We start from the raw sequence: 20,937 nt of genomic DNA, 5'->3' as shown, positions 1-20,937 counted from the left end.
GTATTCCCAGCAGGTGATAATCAAAGTACCCCTCCTACAACAAGGGAAGGGGTATTATTCCACACTATATTGTGGTACTGAAGCCAAACGGCTCGGTGAGATCTAAAAGATTTGAACAATTACATACAAGGGTTCAAATCAAGATGGAGTCACTCAGAGCAGTGATAGCGAACCAGGACGATATGGTGTCACTGGATATCAGGGACGCTTACCTACATGTCCAAATTTTGCCCTTCTCACCAAGGGTATCTCAGGTTCGTGGTACAGAACTGTCACTATCAGTTCAGACGCTGCCGTTTGGATTGTCCACGGCACCCCGGGTCTTTACCATGGTAATGGCCGAAATGATGATTCTTCCTAAAAGAAATATGGACGCTTTCCTGATAAGGGCAAGGTCCAGAGAACAGTTGGCGGTCGGAGTAGCACTATCTCAAGTAGTTCTACGACAGCACGAGTGGATTCTAAATATTCCAAAATCGCAGCTTTTTCCGACGACACGTCTAATGTTCCTAGGAATGATTCTGGACACAGTCCAGAAAAGGATGTTTTCTCCCGGAGAAGAAGGCCAGGGAGTTATCCGAGCTAGTCAGGAACCTCCTAAAACCAGGAAAAGTATCAGTGCATCATTGCACAAGGGTCCTGTGAAAAATGGTGGTTTCTTACAAAGCGATCCCATTCGGTAGATTTCACGCAAGAACCTTTCAGTGGAATCTGCTGGGAAAATGGTCCGGATCGCATCTTCAAATGCATCAGCGGATAACCCTGTCTCCAAGGACAAGGGTGTTTTCTTCTGCGGTGGCTGCAGAGTGCTCATCTATGAAAGGGCCGTCGATTCGACATTCAGGACTGGGTCCTGGTGACCACGGATGCCAGCCTGAGTGGCTGGGGAGCAGTCACACAAGGGAAAAAAAAAAAAAAAATTCCAGGGAGTGTGATCAAGTCTGGAGACTTCTCTCCACATAAATATACTGGAGCTAAGGGCAATTTACAAGGCTCTAAGCTTAGCAAGACCTCTGCTTCAAGGTCAGCCGGTATTGATCCAGTGGGACAACATCACGGCAGTCGCCCACGTAAACAGACAGGGCGGCACATGAAGCAGGAGGGAAATGGCAGAAACTGCAAGGATTCTTCGCTGGGCGAAAAATCATGTGATAACACTCTCAGCAGTGTTAATTCCGGGAGTGGAAAACTGGGAAGCAGACTTCCTCAGCAGGCATAACCTCCACCCGGGAGAGTGGGGACTTCAGCGGGAAGTCTTCCACATGATTGTAAACCGTTGGGAAAAACCAAAGGTGGACATGATGGCGTCCCGCCTGAACAAAAAACTAGACAGATATTGCGCCAGGTCAAGGGACCCTCAGGCAATAGCGGTGGACGCTCTGGTAACACTGTGGGTGTACCAGTCAGGGTATGTGTTCCCTCCTATGCATCTCATACCAAAAGTACTGAGAATCATAAGAAGGAGATGAGTAAGAACGATACTCGTGGTTCCGGATGGGTCAAGAAGGACTTGGTACCCGGAACTTCAAGAGATGCTCACGGAAGAACCGTGGCCTCTACCTTTAAGAGAGGGGCCTTGTCTGTTCCAAGACTTACCGCGGCTGCGTTTGACGGCATGGCAGTTGAACGCCGGATCCTGAAAGGGCATTCCAGATGAAGTCATCCCTACCCTGGTCGAAGCCAGGAAGGATGTAACCGCAAAACATTTTCACCGCATTTGGCGAAAATATGTTGCGTGGTGTGAGACCAAGAAGGTCCCTACAGAGGAATTCCAACTGGGTCGTTTCCTACATTTCCTGAAAACAGGACTGTCTATGGGCCTAAAATTAGGGTCCATTAAGGTTCAAATTTCGACCCTGTCGAATTTCTTCCAGAAAGAACTGGCTTCAGTGCCTGAAGTTCAGACGTTTGTAAAAGGGGTACTGCATATACAGCCTCCTTTTGTGCCCCCAGTGGCACCTTGGGATCTCAATGTTGTTTTGAGTTTCCTAAAGTCACATTGGTTTGATCCACTCACCACTGTGGAATTAAAATATTTCACATGGAAGGTGAAGATTCTATTAGCCCTGGCTTCAGCCAGGCGTGTGTCAGAATGGGCGGCTTTATCATATAAAAGCCCTTACTTAATTTTTCATTCTGACAGGGCAGAATTGAGGACTCGTCCTCAATTTCTCCTTAAGGTGTTTTCTGTTTTTCACATGAACCAACCTATTGTGGTACCTGCGGCTACTAGGGACTTGGAGGACTCCAAGTTACTTGACGTTGTCAGGGCCCTGAAAATATATGTTTCCAGGACGACTGGAGTCAGAAAATCTGACTCGCTGTTTAGCCTGTATGCACCCAACAAGATGGGTGTTCCTGCTTCTAAGCAGACGATTGCTCGCTGGATTTGTAGTACAATTCAGCTTGCACATTCTGTGGCAGGCTTGCCACAGCCAAAATCAGTAAAAGACCATTCCACAAGGAAGTGGGCTCATCTTGGGCGGCTGCCCGAGGGGTCTCGGCTTTACAACTTTGCCGAGCTGCTACTTGGTCAGGGGCACATCCTGACTGAGGAGGACCTGGAGTTCTCTCATTCGGTGCTGCAGAGTCATCCGCACTCTCCCGCCCGTTTGGGAGCTTTGGTATAATCCCCATGGTCCTGACGGAGTCCCCAGCATCCACTTAGGACGATAGAGAAAATAAGAATTTACTTACCGATAATTCTATTTCTCATAGTCCGTAGTGGATGCTGGGCGCCCATCCCAAGTGCGGATTGTCTGCAATACTTATACATAGTTATTGTTACAAAAATCGGGTTATTCTTGTTGTGAGCCATCTTTTCAGAGGCTCCTTCGTTGTTATCATACTGTTAACTGGGTTCAGATCACAGGTTGTACGGTGTGATTGGTGTGGCTGGTATGAGTCTTACCCGGGATTCAAAATCCTTCCTTATTGTGTACGCTCGTCCGGGCACAGTATCCTAACTGAGGCTTGGAGGAGGGTCATAGGGGGAGGAGCCAGTGCACACCACCTGATCCTAAAGCTTTTATTATTGTGCCCTGTCTCCTGCGGAGCCGCTAAACCCCATGGTCCTGACGGAGTCCCCAGCATCCACTACGGACTATGAGAAATAGAATTATCGGTAAGTAAATTCTTATTATTTATTATTATTTTTATTTTTATTTATTTATTTATTTATTTTGGGGGGGCGCCATTTTTGATCTTGCCCTGGGCTCCAAAACCCCTAGTTACGCCTCTGTACAGTACATATTTTGTAGAACTGCAGTTAACATACATACACAAAGCGGACAATGCCCACCTTTATCCTTTGCAACATCTTCCACTTCAACATCACGCATTTCAGCCATATAACCTAGCACTGTGAAAATAACAAAGCCAGATAGGAAGCTGGTCAAACAGTTCACTGCACTGGTGATAATAGCGTCTCTGAAAGGCATAAAAATAGACACAAGGTTTGAGTTAATGACACATTAAAAATCCATGTAATTTAAGCATAATTTACTAATAAATATTTTATAGATACAGTATTATAATTTCTCACTCCTTGTCAATCAGGGTTTCATATATCAACAGTGACAATAAACAAATATCCTCAAGAACAAATTGGTCTGTATGTATCGTATATTTATTTAGCCAATGCCATATATGCAGTGCTTAGAGTGGTCCTAGAAAGGTGGTGGAACCCAACTGTGGGTGCCACACCCCTAGCAAGTAGCAACCCCCACCTGGTAGATGCCATACCCTAGCCCCTCCTACCTGACAGATGCCACACCCCTAGTCCCTTCCCTTTTAGTGTCACTATCCAGGATCATTTGCCATAACGCAGCATCTACTGTAATACGTTACCAGCCTGGGGTCTCAAATGGCAGCACTAGAAGTATGCAAAGGTGGGACTATTGTTGTGTATTACAGTTTACACTTTCAGCCATTTCACAGACACAACAGACAGCAATCAGACATTGTAGATAATGGTCTAGTGAGAACTCTGGATAAACAGGGGGTCTCAGGAACCAGTGCCACCAGCGAGTAACACCACCTCTGCCTTGTGTCTGTCAGTACCTGGCCTGCTCTATATACATCCAATCGTCATTTCATTAGTCACAAAGAAACAGACTTGTATATGAGACCTGCAGAGCATTCTTGCACAGAGCAGTTAGAAACAGGTGCAATACATGACTATGCGCATTGAGTCCTGTTGGACAAAGGGGGTAATTCCAAGTTGATCGCAGCAGGAATTTAGTTAGCAATTGGGCAAAACCATGTGCACTGCAGGGGAGGCAGATTTTACATGTGCAGAGAGAGTTAGATTTGGGTGGGGTGTGTTCAATCTGCAATCTAATTTGCAGTGTAAAAATAAAGCAGCCAGTATTTACCCTGCACAGAAACAAAATAACCCACCCAAATCTAACTCTCTCTGCAAATGTTATATCTGCCTCCCCTGCAGTGCACATGGTTTTGCCCAATTGCTAACTAAATTTCTGCTGCGATCAACTTGGAATTACCCCCAAAGAGCGCAATATAAATACAATTATTATTATTATTATTATTATTATTATTATTATTGCTATGGTGTATGAGTCAGGATTCTAAGCAAGTGTAAACAATACTTTCATGGGATTGGTATCAGAATCCCAACGCTTGGTATGCCGGCATTCAGAATACCGACAGAGGCATCCTGATGTGCAGGATCCCGACACCTAGTAAGTATCCTAACCATCCCCTTCTACCCCCCTAACCCTACATTCCCACAGCATGACCCTAATCTCCACCTCCTCTCCCCCCACAGCCTGACCCTAACTCTCCCCCCTCAGCCTATCCCTAACCCTCCCTGGTGGTGCCTAAACCTAAACTTCCCCCGTAGTCTTAGCCTATGTAGCAGCATCCCTCACTCTGCCATTATATCATAATCAGTGAATGATGCTGCTACATTGCTCTCTTCCACCCAATATTGTTCACTTTAGCCAACCCAGGAGGCACATTTAATGGCAGATGCTAAGTGTAAGATTATTTATTATATAAGTCACGTGAAGGTATGAAATATACAGGTATGTGGTGATACCTGTATCACTGCCTGTATGTTTCATATTGTATGTACTATAATTATACTTTCATGTGACATATATAATAAATAGTCTTACACTGTAAGCATCTGCCATTAAACATGTCTGCCGAGCTGGCTAAAGAGAACAATATTGGGTGGCCCTTAGAAGAGAGCAATGTAGTAGCATCACTCAATTATAAACTTACAGTAAATATTTTATATGCAAATGCATGTGTTTTTAACCTCTTATTATTTGTGGAGGCGCAGCAGCAATGTGAATATAAGTCTGTTTCCCTCCTTCCCTTCCCTCAGCATCTGCATGGCTGGGTAATCACAGTAAGTGCGTTTCCTCCTGCTCGTGGTGTGGGCGGGCTAAATCAATCATTCCCTTTATAGCGACTCCTACCCACCACCACATCATTGACATGGGTGGCCATGGCTCCGGTGTGTGGTGCATAGGGAATCCCCGAAATTGAAGCCATCCTCAGCCTCCCTTTGTTGGATTCTCAGCCTTCCATTGTCGGATTCTTTCCGACAGCCCCAAGCTTAGCACTTGAAGCCTGCCGCGGCGCTGCCTCAGCAGCTCAGGCTGACAGTCTGAGCCTCCTACGTCCTTTTGGCAGCGCAGAGAGGACTATTAATCCTACTTCAGTTTGTTTAATGGAGGCACTGCCTGTGATTGTGTTTCAGTTATTAGTTAAGGTGGGCGGGAGGTCCGCCTCCAATTAGAAGCAGTTCCGCCCCGTTCCGGCCCACTTTAACCTCTGCATATATGTATATTAGCATATACCACCTTACTTAGGATTCTTTTGGACAGTCCCGATATCCTTTGTGAGGAGTCTAAAGGCTTGCTCATTCTGGACGGACAGTGTCCGGAAATCCTATGGGGTGCGGCACTGGCAGCATTGCTGACTGAGGCATTTAAAGGGGCTTGAAGGAGCTCTGGGCTGGCAAATAAGAGCATAAGGGAGCTCTGGGCTTGCATGAAAGTTTTATAACAAAATCAAGTACTGTAGGATGTGAATTATTCCATCTGCTTAATCAGGAGGACACTCATTTGGTGCGGTATTTCCCAGCTCATTTTGACTGCATAAAGGTTTAGTTGTAATTAGCATTGTCACAGCATTTACATGCTACAGATGGGTCCTCCGTTGTCTTGGCTCTATCTGCGCCTAGACAGAGGTTTAGTAACGCCTACGCGATAGCTTAGGTTGCTGAGTTTAATCACGGACAGGCACATTGAGGCACGACTAGATAACCAGCAAGCAATACACATCTCCACCACTGAGTGGCTAATACTCCACTAATCCAGTACCTTAGGTCGAATAGCGGCAGATTGATCTACAAGCTCTGGCAAATGGTCAGTGACGACTGTAATGTTAATATACAGTCCTGTACTGCATACTGTACACACAGATGGTGACCAATGGTCATATGGAGAGAGTTAAAAAAATAGTTTATACAGATACAAACTAACATGTTAAAACACGTGTATGCAGACGCAACTAAAGATTGTGTGTGCAGACGCAACTAATGTTTGAAAGGAATAATGTAGCTCATTGACTTTAAAGTATGTACAGTGCACTAAATACCGTGCTTTTGAAATATGAGCGTCCGATTCCCCTAAGGCATAAACCAACACCAATGGGAAGGAATCGCTCTTTGCAGTACTTTTACACATAAACTTGTGAATCTTCCATGCAGTGTTGTGGGCTAGCGATGAAGGCTCCAGCCTGCCATGTTGAGAGTCCCGGGTTCGATTCCCAAAGTGCCCATTTTTTTTTGTGTTCCTGTGACATTCACTTTATTATTATTTTATTTTCTGTGTAATCCATTGTAAAACATTCAATGGAAGGGTGCACACAGGTTTTACACAAATCAGGGTAAATCTACAGGAGCGACTCATTCGCTATCTAAAATACACAGCAGTAATGAGCACCTATAGACATACCAGTAAATATAAATTAGTGTATTCTGATGCAACTAACTGTTTGAGCAACACAGTACTGTAGATCGTCAGCGTTAGAGAATCTGTGTTGTGAGAATCTGTGTTGTACTTAATGAGTGGGGATCACTGCTACTGTACCATTTACACATCTACATTATCAACGCGACTGCAGTTCTCTATGTGATTTTCATACACAGTATACTATTGCACATGTCTTGTAACCTGACCTGTCTACTGCATGAACTGTGCAGGTTCCAAGGGGGAAAGGGCGATGGGGGTAGAGGGAGGCAGTGGAAAATACCATGCTTTTGAAATAAAGTATGAGCGTCCGTGTCCCCTAAGGCATAAACCAACATCAATGGGAAGGAATCGCTCTTTGCAGTACTTTTACACATGAACTTGTGAATTTTCCATGCAGTGTTGTGGTCTAGCGATGAAGGCTCCCACCTGCCACGCTGAGAGTCCCAGGTTCGATTTCCAAAGTGCCAAAAAAAAATTGTGTGTTCTCCCGTGACAGTCACTTTATTATTATTTTTTTCTACTTCTGTGTATCCATTGCAAAACATTCAATGGAAGGGTACACACAGATTTCACACAAATCAGGGTAAAACTGCAGGAGCGACTCATTCGCTATCTAAAATACACAGCAGTAATGAGCACCTGTAGACATACCAGTAAATATAAATTAGTGTATTCTGATGCAACTAACTGTTAGATCAACACAGTACTATAGATCGTTGGCATTTAGAGAATCCGTGTTGTGAGAATCTATGTTGTACGTTACAAGCTGTTCGTGCTAATTAGTACACTAATAGAACATACTGTACAGAGATACTAAGGACGGTGATTTGGCATCCAGGAACTTAAGGAGGAGCTTTTTATCTCTCGCCATTGTAATCTTTCTAAGTATAACAGAGAGAGATAAAAGCTCCCCCTAAGTTCCTAGATGCCAAATCACCGTTCTTAGTATCTCTGTACAGTATGTTCTATTAGTGTACTAATTAGCACAAACAGCTTGTAACGTACAGCGGCAAGATTAATCTTTCTATGTATAATGCAGAGAGAGATAAAAGCTCCTCCCTAAGTTCCTGGATGCCAAATCACCGTACTTATTATCTCTGTACAGTATGTTCAATTAGTGTACTAATTAGCATGAACAGCTTGTAACGTACAGCGGCAAGATTAATCTTTCTATGTATAATGGAGAGAGAGAAAAGCTCCTCCCTAAGTTCCTGGATGCCAAATCACCATCCTTGGTATTTCTGTACAGTATTTTCTATTAGAGTACTAATTAGCACGAACAGCTAATTAGTACCCTAATAGAACATACTGTACAGAGATACTAAGGACGGTGATTTGGCATCCAGGAACTTAGGGAAGAGCTTTTATCTCTCTCCATTATACATAGAAAGATTAATTTTGCCGCTGTACATTACAAGCTGTTCATGCTAATTAGTACAGTAATAGAACATACAGTACTGTACAGAGATACTAAGGATGGTGATTTGGCATCCAGGAACTTAGGGAGGAGCGTTTATCTCTCTCCATTGTAATCTTTTGAAGTATAATGGAGAGAGATAAAAGCTCCTTCCTAAGTTCCTGGATGCCAAATCATCGCGCTTGGTATCTCTGTATAGTATTTTTTTTTTTAAGTTTCTTTATTGAGTCATCATGCGGTAAGAGAACAATAAGAAGTCAATAACAGTAGTCATTCGTTGTACACAATATTGTTGCTATACATTACAATATATGTTATCTCAAATAAAACAATATCAATGTTTGTTGTGCGATATCTGTGTCATTTTGTTTCACCAATGGAACATCTAAACCTTAAAGTTAATATAATAGCCTTGAAGGGAGCCGCCAACCAACCCTTGGCATCAATACAGGGAAACAGGTGGATCTTGTGCTGCCAACCTTGTTAAATACCACGTGGTGTTTTTTAGGCTAGGATGTATTTGTTGTCGTGTGGTGAGAGGGAGAGCAGAAATATACAATTCCCATAGTGTAAAAAAACGATCCACCTGTTTGCCCTTGTCCACTATCTCTTCCACCCAATCCATCAGGAACAGATGATATATTTTAGTTAAAAATAAAGGTATCTGCGGAGGCATAGTGTCTATCCACCCCTGGAGAATTGTCTTCTTCCCTGCTGCGCTAAGGGCTACAAGCAATTTTTTACATTCTAGGGCCATTCTAAGATTCGGATCTATAATGCCCAGAATTTCCCATTCTGGTGTGAACGGTACGTAGGTTATTAATTTGGCTTCAGCATAGCGCCTAACGAGATGCCAAAAGTATTGAATTATTGGGCAAGCCCATAAACAATGATAAGTGTCAGCTTCAGACTGATGGCATTTCGGGCAAGAATGATTTCCAGAGGTTCCCATTCGGAAACGTCGCAGAGGGGACAGATATGTATTGTGATACACATTCAAAAATAGTTCTGTATACATGCTGGCTGGCAAAACTTTGCACGAGAACATTAGGGATTTTTCCAGTGTAGGCATTGTTAATCCAGGGAAGTGACTTAACCACTTGGACATTCCTCCGGTAATTTTGGCATGATCTAAGATTTTCCTTAAGAAAGTATAATGATAAGAGATAGATTTGTGTTGTGGGACCGGGTATGATAAAAGGCTGTCTAGGGGGTTATTCCAATCTGCTATTGTAAAGTGCTTGAGAACATGATGTATGCAAAATCACACTTGTATAAATGCTAAGGGGTATGGGCTGATCATAACAATTGTCGAGGATATCTCAGAAAAGGTCAATATTCTTTGATCCTCTGCAGAAACCAAAGATCGAATAGTATGTATCCCAGCCAATCTCCACATGGTGAAGGAGTGAGCAGCCATGCCGCCTAGAAATTCGAGGTTTTGGAGTAAGGGTAGATGGAGGGAATGGTATTGATTTAATTTAGCATTATGGCGCAGAATGTGCCACAATTTTCTGGTAGTCCACAGGAGTGGGTTGGATTTTATATAATCCGGAATTTCCTGGTCATGTTGGTGAAGGAAGCATGTCAGATCTATGCCTTGCAAGAAATTTTGTTCTAGTGATTTGTTCGTATAAACCAAACTTTTTTGTATCCAGTCTCTTAGGTGTCTTAAGAGAGAAGTGTGATTATATATTTCAATCTCGGGGAAGTTAATTCCTCCATTCGATTTGGGCTGAGTCAACCTTCGCAAACTATCCTGGCTCTGCCTCCTTTCCAAATAAATTTCTAATGAGTGTGTTAATGGATTGAGTGTCTGTTTTTGTGGGCAAGACTGGAAGTGTCTGTAATGGATAGAGTAAGCGGGGGATGGCTACCATTTTAAGTAAGTTGGCCCTGCCCAACTAAGATACTGGAAGACGGTCCCATCCCTTTATATCAGCTGACAGGGTATTTATAGCTTTACTGACATTTATTTTGTATAAATGGTCAATGTTTCGTGGTATCATTATTCCCAAGTAAGGGATATGCGTATTGACCCATTGTTAAGGATACTGAGCAATCCATCACGTGTTAGTGGTAGTCCCACATAGCAGCATTGCTCTGGATTTGTCCATGTTTATGCTAAAACCCGAAATAGATCCAAATAACCGGATCTTGTCGAGTATCTGTTGAAGAGTCTGTTCAGGATTGCAGATATATAGAAGTATATCATCGGCGAATGCAGATAGTTTAATTTCCTGTGTACCTATTTTGATTCCCTGGAATGTTGTCCATTCTTGGAGTATACGCAATAAAGGATCTAGTGCCAGATTAAACAATAAAGGGGATAAAGGACAACCCTGGCGGGTGCCCCTTTCTAGGTAAAATCTCGGCCCTCTAACTCTATTTATGAGGAGAGAGGCAGAAGGTCTATTGTAAATATACCGTATATAGGCCCTCATTCCGAGTTGTTCGCTCGTTCTTTTTCATCGCATCGCAGTGAAAATCCGCTTAGTATGCATGCGCAAAGTTCGCACTGCGACTGCGCCAAGTAACTTTACTATGAAGAAAGTATTTTTACTCACGGCTTTTTCTTCGCTCCGGCGATCGTAATGTGATTGACAGGAAATGGGTGTTACTGGGCGGAAACACGGCGTTTCAGGGGCGTGTGGCTGAAAACGCTACCGTTTCCGGGAAAAACGCAGGAGTGGCCGGAGAAACGGTGGGAGTGCCTGGGCGAACGCTGGGTGTGTTTGTGACGTCAACCAGGAACGACAAGCACTGAACTGATCGCACAGGCAGAGTAAGTCTGGAGCTACTCTGAAACTGCTAAGTAGTTAGTAATCGCAATATTGCGAATACATCGGTCGCAATTTTAAGAAGCTAAGATTCACTCCCAGTAGGCGGCGGCTTAGCGTGTGTAACTCTGCTAAATTCGCCTTGCGACCGATCAACTCGGAATGAGGGCCATAGTCAAGAAATTTTGTTTCGAAGCCCCTGCTTTCTGAGACTGTGTATAAATGTGGCCATAACACCATATCGAACACTTTGTTAGCGTCAAGACTTAAGAGCATTTTTGAATCAGCATGGGAATTTTGGGATGTTATCACTGCAGCCAAAGCTGTACGAATATTCTTGACTGCGTGTCGGCCCTGTACAAACCCCATCTGAGTAATAGTGAGAATATCGGGAAGAATAACTTGGAGCCGTGTTGCCATAATTTTTGCCAAAATGTTATAGTCAACGTTCAGGAGACTAATAGGTCTATATGAAGAAAGTAACGTTGCGTCCCTGTCTGGCTTTGGTAGAAGGTTTATATGTGCTTCATTAAAAAAGGGAGATGGACAATTTTTTTCGTGTATAGCGTGGAACAGTTCCAATAATGAGGGGGTAATATGCGGTTGTAGTATACGATAGTAGTCGCCTGAAAGGCCTGTCGGGCCTGGGGATTTACCATGAGGTAAATGTGAGATAGTGCTGTTGATTTCCTCCATTGTGATTTCACCCACCAGGGCTTCCCGTTGATCAGAAGTTAAAGGAGGTAATACGGTATGTGTAAGTAGGTGTTTCTGAATATCAGTATCTACCAGTGAGGAACTGAATAACGTTGTAAAGTAGTCTTGAAACTGAGATGCAATTTCCTGGGATTTAGTAATAATGATGCCAGTTGTAGGGTGTTTTAATGCAGTTATTGTATGACGTTTTCTAGGGGGTCGAGACATGACTGCAAGCAACCTACCCGCCTTATTCCCCCATCTATAGAATTCGTTTTTCGTGTAATCAATGGAATGTTTTGCTTGTGTTGCTAGGTATGTTTCCAGCAGTTGTCGCGCTTATCTGTATGTAGTTAGCGTGTCTTCCGATGGAGTAGAGACATATGCCTGAAAGGTTTCTGACATTACTGTCCTTAATGCAATATACTCTGCCTTAGTCTCCTTTTTTTTGGCAACATAGCTTATTATATGCCCCCTCATCACTGCCTTAGAGGCATTCCAAAAGATGTCAGGTCTGTCTCAGTAGTCTAGATTCTCGTTGACGAAATTCGTCCAGTGATAAGTGAGATATAATTTAAATTCTTCTGAATTAGCCAAAAATTGTGGGAATCGCCTGCATAGTATTTTCTGTTAGAGTACTAATTAGCACGAACAGCTAATTAGTACCCTAATAGAACATACTGTACAGAGATACTAAAGACGGTGATTTGGCATCCAGGAACTTAGGGAGGAGCTTTTATCTCTCTCCGTTATACATAGAAAGATTAATCTTGCCACTGTACGTTACAAGCTGTTCGTGCTAATTAGTACACTAATAGAACATACTGTACAGAGATACAAAGGATGGTGATTTGGCATCCAAGAACTTAGGGAGGAGCGTTTATCTCTCGCCATTGTAATCTTTCTAAGTATACAAGTATAAATAGCTTGTAACGTACAGCGGCAAGTTTAATCTTTGTATGTATAATGGAGAGAGATAAAAGCTCCTCCCTAAGTTCCTGGATGCCAAATAACTGTCCTTAGTATCTCTGTACAGTATGGAGGTCATTCCGAGTTGTTCGCTCGCAAGGCGATTTTAGCAGAGTTGCTCACGCTAAGCCGTCGCCTACTGGGAGTGAATCTTAGCATCTTAAAATTGCGAACGATGTATTCGCAATATTGCGATTACACACCTCGTAGCAGATTCTGAGTAGCTTCAGACTTACTCGGCATCTGCGATCAGTTCAGTGCTTGTCGTTCCTGGTTTGACGTCACAAACACTCCCAGCGTTCGCCCAGACACTCTTCCGTTTCTCCGGCCACTCCTGCGTTTTTTCCGGAAACGGTAGCGTTTTTTCCCACACGCCCATAAAACGGCCTGTTTCCGCCCAGTAACACCCATTTCCTGTCAATCACATTACGATCGCCAGAACGATGAAAAAGCCGTGAGTAAAATTACTAAGTGCATAGCAAATTTACTTGGCGCAGTCGCAGTGCGGACATTGCGCATGCGCATTAAGCGGAAAATCGCTGTGATGCGAAGATTTTTACCGAGCGAACAACTCGGAATGAGGGCCTATGTTCTATTAGTGTACTAATTAGCATGAACAGCTTGTAACATACAACACAGATTCTCTAACGCCGATGATCTACAGTACTGTGTTGCTCGAACAGTTAGTTCTGTCAGAATACACTAATTTATATTTACTGGTACTGTATGTCTACAGGTGCTCATTACCGCTGTGTATTTTAGATAGCGAATGAGTCGCTCCTGCAGATTTCCCTTGATTTGTGTAAAATCTGTGTGCACCCTTCCATTGAATGTTTTACAATGGATTACACAGAAAATAAAATAATAATAAAGTGAATGTCACGGGAACACACAAAAATAAAAAGATTGGCACTTTAGGAATCGAACCCGGGACTCTCAGCGTGGCAGGCAGGAATCTTCATCGCTAGCCCATGACACTGTATATAGCCAGGACCACTGATAATAATCACCTTCTATGCTGTTCAGTTCTACAGTATGTCTGACACATCAGCTACAAGGTTTTCAATTACAGCCACTGTATCAGATCTCCCCCACATGGAAGTTGTAGAGCAATGGGCAAAAAAAGTAGAACATTTTTGTTGATGGAAGGTATTTATTGAGATTCACATTAAAATACTGCAGATAACCTCTTACAGGTATTAAACATGTTTACTTATCATCACACAGATATTAGCTTTTCAGCATTTGCAGGGGTGCTCTTCAACATGTTTACTAGTATTTTACAGATTATTGTTTTTTTAACATCTATTGAACCACAAAAGTGGAACCAAAACTCTGATGACCTGTGAGGCTGTATTGTAGTGTCCTACCTGTAACAATTGTTGTTGAATTGATTGTAACTTGCCAGTGCTAAGAGAACTCCAAATCCCGGCCCCAGAGAGAAAAATATCTGGGTTGCAGCATCCACCCACACCTGGAAAATGAGAGCACACAGTTAAGAATTCCTTCTATAGATGAGTCCTCGTACAGCTTTGCTCTGGGCATGCTATCCAGACATCCTAGCCGCAGCATGTAAATACCGCATGTTGGCGTGCTAAGATGCGAGTGAGTGTATATAGTCACAGATGTAAATCTCCGGAGCAGCAGTGAACAGTGATTTTATTTTGTTTGTTCCTGATGATAATGATAATTTGTCTTTTTAGTAATACTGCACGAGTGGTGTACCCATGCTGAGACTACCGTAGTAGTCCCGTGCATTCCTATGTATTGTGTAGCTCCCATACTGCTCAGCCTTCACACTACTTGGTGCTATCTGCTAAATTTCTACTAAATCACACAACCAGTCTGTTTAATAATATTTCACAAGTGGTGTTCTCATCTGCTATAGAACAAGTTGCACACACACATTAACACAGTAATTGATGCAATGTACTACAGTACTGTCTGTAGGTGCTATAAAGTCGCATGTGCAGTCTTTAATAAAAATTAGATGCTTTCATGCTGAAACTAGTTATCCCAGGCATCCCTGTGTATTGCAGCTCTGGTACTGCTCAGCCTACACACTACTTGCTGCTGTCTTAGATGGACATTATTTCATTAATAAGACATTGGAAGAAGCCATTTGTTAAGACTGAACCAAAACCAATTCACTAGGTACCAGATACACCATTGTATAAGGGTCACAAAGGCATGAGGCTGGACACATTTCATTAAAAGTTATCACCCTGGGATAAATATTACCAATTTATTAATGTACACTAATAATTAATGTGAGCCATGTAATAAAAAATAGGGCCGTGACTATGCACATCAGAGGCGGAACTAGTGATTGTGCATTGCAGTGAAGGGGTCAACAGTGTGCCCCAACTGCCCGTCCCTACTCAACACCACAAGCCGCCAGTCCCCCAGTAGTGTAGAATGACCAGCTGAGGCTAATACCCCTTTTCCACCTGAGTACCGGGTCCAATCCGCGATGTTTAACCCGACGTTTCCACTGCACTTTGACACGGGTTATTCCCGAGTCTGATCTGTTTCCACTTAACCCTAGTAAGCTCTGTAAAAGCCTATTGATGTCATTAAAAAATTACTTTTTACTGTCTCATCAAGATGATGTCACCAAAAAGGAACAAAGCCACAATAACTTTATTGTCTAATACTGCCTGGATAATATTTACATTATATTATCCAATCATATAAATATACTGTTTGATAGAGCCCTGAAAATGAAAATAAAACTTATTTCAGATTCCTTAAAATAGTATGAATATGCAGGTATTTTGAAAAAGTATATTAAGTCATTCCAGGCTACTCCCAATGGCTTTTACACAGTGACCGTGAGAAAGCAGAAGTGATTCAGAGAGATGTCAACTCCACATTTAGAAGCTGCTGCGAGCCTGCATGTGCCCAGCGTGTCTCCTAGAGATGACATCATCTTCCTGTGCCCCAGAAGCACCAATCAGCGTCTCAGAGCGTTATTCGGGTCTAAAAACACGTGTAATGACCGTTTCCACTGCACGATAACCCGGGTCATTAACGTGTTCAACGCAGGTAGATATTCGGGTAGGATTCCAGGGTCACTCAACCCGTGTTGAGCTGTTTCCACTTACCAAAAACACGGGTAAATTTAGCTAGTGGAAAAGGGGTATAATAAGCTGCTGACTGAGTCAGGTCCAGCAGGTGGGGAAGAAGGGGCTGTGATCCCCTCCCCTTTCAACCCCTGCTTCCTTTTTTACTAAGGCAGTTTTTGCTCCCGGGGCAGGGATCTGACGTCACAATCTTGTTACCATCCTTGCTGTTAAACCCAAGGAAGGAGAAGCTGTGCTGTAGTTCTCAGCCCAGGTGAGTAAATTGTAATATACAGTATTTGTCATCCATTGCCTGTCACCTTCTCCCTGTTGTCCTCTTCTGGTCACCCACTGACTGTCCTTGGCATCACCCATTGGGCGGTATTCAATTATTTTAAACCCCTTCCACACCCATTCTGTTTATGCTGATGGGCGAGGTATATTCATTTCAGCTCACTACCCCCGGGGTAGCGAGGGCACCCAATTCTTTACGCAGTTAAACCTGATTACTATGGGCGCGATACGCGCGATATTGGGTATCACTTTAGAAAGAAGATTGGTAGTGATATATCATTTGAATACCGCCCATTGTGTCTCTACGTCACCCTCTTTATCACCCACTGCCTTTCCCTGGCATCACCAACTGCCTGTCCCCCACTCACTGTCACCCTCTCCCTGACTTCACCCACTGCTGGTTATTCTCTCCTGGTCACCCACTGTCTCTCCCTGCTGGCATTACCCACTGCTAAAAGTTACAGTATTTCAGCACAACTGGGATGAGCCATTTATAATAATACAATCTATTACTTCACCTGGAACCAGTGATATCACAAAAGCTATAAGATACAATGTGGTAGTTATGACAGAAACTAAAGAATTTTAGGGCAGATGTATTAACCTGGAGAAGGCATAATTAATTGATAAACCAGTGATATGAGCAAGGGGATAAATGCTAGAGATGAGCGGGTTCGGTTTCTCTGAATCCGAACCCGCACGAACTTCATGCTTTTTTTCACGGGTCCGAGCGACTCGGATCTTCCCGCCTTGCTCGGTTAACCCGAGCGCGCCCGAACGTCATCATGACGCTGTCGGATTCTCGCGAGACTCGGATTCTATATAAGGAGCCGCGCGTCGCCGCCATTTTCACACGTGCATTGAGATTGATAGGGAGAGGACGTGGCTGGCGTCCTCTCCGTTATAGTAGAAAAGAGTAAAGACTGAGTGACTTAGTTATAATTGTGGGGAGGATTGGGGACGGGGAGCAGCTGTTAGGGAGTACAGTGATTTAGATTAGGAGAGAGAGAGAGAGAGAGATTGACCTGATTTACTGGAGCTTAGGAGTACTGTAGAAGAGAGTGCAGAGTTTACTAGTGACTGACCACAGTGACCACCAGACAGTGCAGTTTTATTTAATATATCCGTTCTCTGCCTGAAAAAAACGATACACACAGTGACTCAGTCACATACCATATCTGTGTGCACTGCTCAGCCCAGTGTGCTGCATCATCTATGTATATATTATATATCTGACTGTGCTCAGCTCACACAGCTTATAATTGTGGGGGAGACTGGGGAGCACTGCAGTGCCAGTTATAGGTTATAGCAGGAGCCAGGAGTACAAGACAGTCACATACCATATCTGTGTGCACTGCTCAGCCCAGTGTGCTGCATCATCTATGTATATATTATATATCTGACTGTGCTCAGCTCACACAGCTTATAATTGTGGGGGAGACTGGGGAGCACTGCAGTGCCAGTTATAGGTTATAGCAGGAGCCAGGAGTACATATTATATTAAAATTAATTAAACAGTGCACACTTTTGCTGCAGGAGTGCCACTGCCAGTGTGACTGACCAGTGACCTGACCACACTGACCACCAGTATAGTTAGTAGTATACTATATTGTGATTGCCTGAAAAAGTTAAACACTCGTCGTGTGACTTCACTTGTGTGGTGTTTTTTTTTTTATTCTATAAAAAACTCATTCTGCTGACAGACAGTGTCCAGCAGGTCCGTCATTATATAATATATATACCTGTCCGGCTGCAGTAGTGATATATATATATTTTTTATATCATTATTTATCATCCAGTCGCAGCAGACACAGTACGGTAGTTCACGGCTGTAGCTACCTCTGTGTCGGCACTCGGCAGTCCGTCCATAATTGTATACCACCTAACCGTGGTTTTTTTTTCTTTCTTCTTTATACGTACATACTACGACATCTCTTTATCAACCAGTCTATATTAGCAGCAGACACAGTACAGTACGGTAGTTCACGGCTGTGGCTACCTCTGTGTCGGCACTCGGCAGTCCGTCCATAATTGTATACCACCTAACCGTGGTTTTTTTTTCTTTCTTCTTTATACATACATACTACGACATCTCTTTATCAACCAGTCTATATTAGCAGCAGACACAGTACAGTACGGTAGTTCACGGCTGTGGCTACCTCTGTGTCGGCACTCGGCAGTCCGTCCATAATTGTATACCACCTAACCGTGTTTTTTTTTTCTTTCTTCTTTATACATACATACTACGACATCTCTTTATCAACCAGTCTATATTAGCAGCAGACACAGTACAGTACGGTAGTTCATGGCTGTGGCTACCTCTGTGTCGGCACTCGGCAGTCCGTCCATAATTGTATACCACCTAACCGTGGTTTTTTTTTCTTTCTTCTTTATACATACATACTACGACATCTCTTTATCAACCAGTCTATATTAGCAGCAGACACAGTACAGTACGGTAGTTCACGGCTGTGGCTACCTCTGTGTCGGCACTCGGCAGTCCGTCCATAATTGTATACCACCTACCCGTGGTTTTTTTTTCTTTCTTCTTTATACATACATACTACGACATCTCTTTATCAACCAGTCTATATTAGCAGCAGACACAGTACAGTACGGTAGTTCACGGCTGTGGCTACCTCTGTGTCGGCACTCGGCAGTCCGTCCATAATTGTATACCACCTAACCGTGGTTTTTTTTTCTTTCTTCTTTATACATACATACTACGACATCTCTTTATCAACCAGTCTATATTAGCTATATGTCTATATGTGCTGATTGGGGAGGGTTTTTTGGAAGGGACATCCTGCGTGACACTGCAGTGCCACTCCTAAATGGGCCCGGTGTTTGTGTCGGCCACTAGGGTCGCTAATCTTACTCACACAGCTACCTCATTGCGCCTCTTTTTTTCTTTGCGTCATGTGCTGATTGGGGAGGGTTTTTTGGAAGGGACATCCTGCGTGACACTGCAGTGCCACTCCTAAATGGGCCCGGTGTTTGTGTCGGCCACTAGGGTCGCTAATCTTACTCACACAGCTACCTCATTGCGCCTCTTTTTTTCTTTGCGTCATGTGCTGATTGGGGAGGGTTTTTTGGAAGGAACATCCTGCGTGACACTGCAGTGCCACTCCTAAATGGGCCCGGTGTTTGTGTCGGCCACTAGGGTCGCTAATCTTACTCACACAGCTACCTCATTGCGCCTCTTTTTTTCTTTGCGTCATGTGCTGATTGGGGAGGGTTTTTTGGAAGGGACATCCTGCGTGACACTGCAGTGCCACTCCTAAATGGGCCCGGTGTTTGTGTCGGCCACTAGGGTCGCTAATCTTACTCACACAGCTACCTCATTGCGCCTCTTTTTTTCTTTGCGTCATGTGCTGATTGGGGAGGTTTTTTTGGAAGGGACATCCTGCGTGACACTGCAGTGCCACTCCTAAATGGGCCCGGTGTTTGTGTCGGCCACTAGGGTCGCTAATCTTACTCACACAGCTACCTCATTGCGCCTCTTTTTTTCTTTGCGTCATGTGCTGATTGGGGAGGGTTTTTTGGAAGGGACATCCTGCGTGACACTGCAGTGCCACTCCTAAATGGGCCCGGTGTTTGTGTCGGCCACTAGGGTCGCTTATCTTACTCACACAGTCAGCTACCTCATTGCGCCTCTTTTTTTCTTTGCGTCATGTGCTGTTTGGGGAGGGTTTTTTGGAAGGGACATCCTGCGTGACACTGCAGTGCCACTCCTAGATGGGCCAGGTGTTTGTGTCGGCCACTAGGGTCGCTTAGCTTAGTCATCCAGCGACCTCGGTGTAAATTTTAGGACTAAAAATAATATTGTGAGGTGTGAGGTATTCAGAATAGACTGAAAATGAGTGGAAATTATGGTTTTTGAGGTTAATAATAATATGGGATCAAAATGACCCCCAAATTCTATGATTTAAGCTGTTTTTTAGGGTTTTTTGAAAAAAACACCCGAATCCAAAACACACCCGAATCCGACAAAAAAAATTCGGTGAGGTTTTGCCAAAACGCGGTCGAACCCAAAACACGGCCGCGGAACCGAACCCAAAACCAAAACACAAAACCCGAAAAATTTCAGGCGCTCATCTCTAATAAATGCACCAGCCAATCAGCTCCTAACTTAAATCAACATATTGGAGCTGATTGGCTGGTGCGTTTATCACCTTGCACATATCACTAGTTTATCACTTCCTTATGCCTTCTCCAGGTTAATACATCTGCCCCAATTTGTGCTGTTTTTAACATTTTGTAAGTAAGTCTCATTCGGTATGTTATCTAATAATTTCAAAAAAGAAAAGTGGCAATATATTACAGTTTAATTTACTAAAGTAATAATAATAATAATAATAATAATAATTCTAATAACAATACCAACATAAATGCATAATTATTATTAACAATAATAATTTGCTATACAACTAAATTAAAATAGCCAATTCTCATTTAAACTTGAGGTTAATTACCACAATTGATTGTTAATTTGTACTGCAATATTGTTCTGACTGACTGAGATTTAGATCCTAGCTGGATGTTACTTAGCATTATAATTTGAAAGTATGGAACTGATTGAATTTCAAATTTTGAAGAGATCCCTGGTCTGTAATTACAGACAGGAAGTCTATTATAAACATTGCTTTACAAAACAGAAGATAAAGCATTAATACAATATTGGAGAAAATGAGATGTGTAAT

At 43.2% G+C, this 20,937-nt stretch overlaps 1 protein-coding gene across 1 annotated transcript in view; it reads right to left on the bottom strand.

Annotated features, from left to right (window-relative positions):
* Positions 1-20,937, bottom strand: part of LOC134887531 (sodium-dependent serotonin transporter-like) — a 117,632-nt gene that overhangs the window by 84,552 nt on the left and 12,143 nt on the right. Inside the window, exons 5-6 of the mRNA XM_063913223.1 lie at positions 14,246-14,349; positions 3,302-3,429 (exon numbers count right to left, since the gene is read on the bottom strand). Of these exons, the coding sequence (XP_063769293.1) occupies positions 3,302-3,429; positions 14,246-14,349 (232 nt within the window). The remainder of the gene's footprint in view (positions 1-3,301; positions 3,430-14,245; positions 14,350-20,937) is intronic.

The sequence above is a fragment of the Pseudophryne corroboree genome, chromosome 1 (assembly GCF_028390025.1).
Source record: "Pseudophryne corroboree isolate aPseCor3 chromosome 1, aPseCor3.hap2, whole genome shotgun sequence".
Lineage (NCBI taxonomy): Eukaryota > Metazoa > Chordata > Amphibia > Anura > Myobatrachidae > Pseudophryne > Pseudophryne corroboree.
Note: the sequence above shows the minus strand (reverse complement) of the source record. Positions and strands in the feature narration are given on the sequence as shown.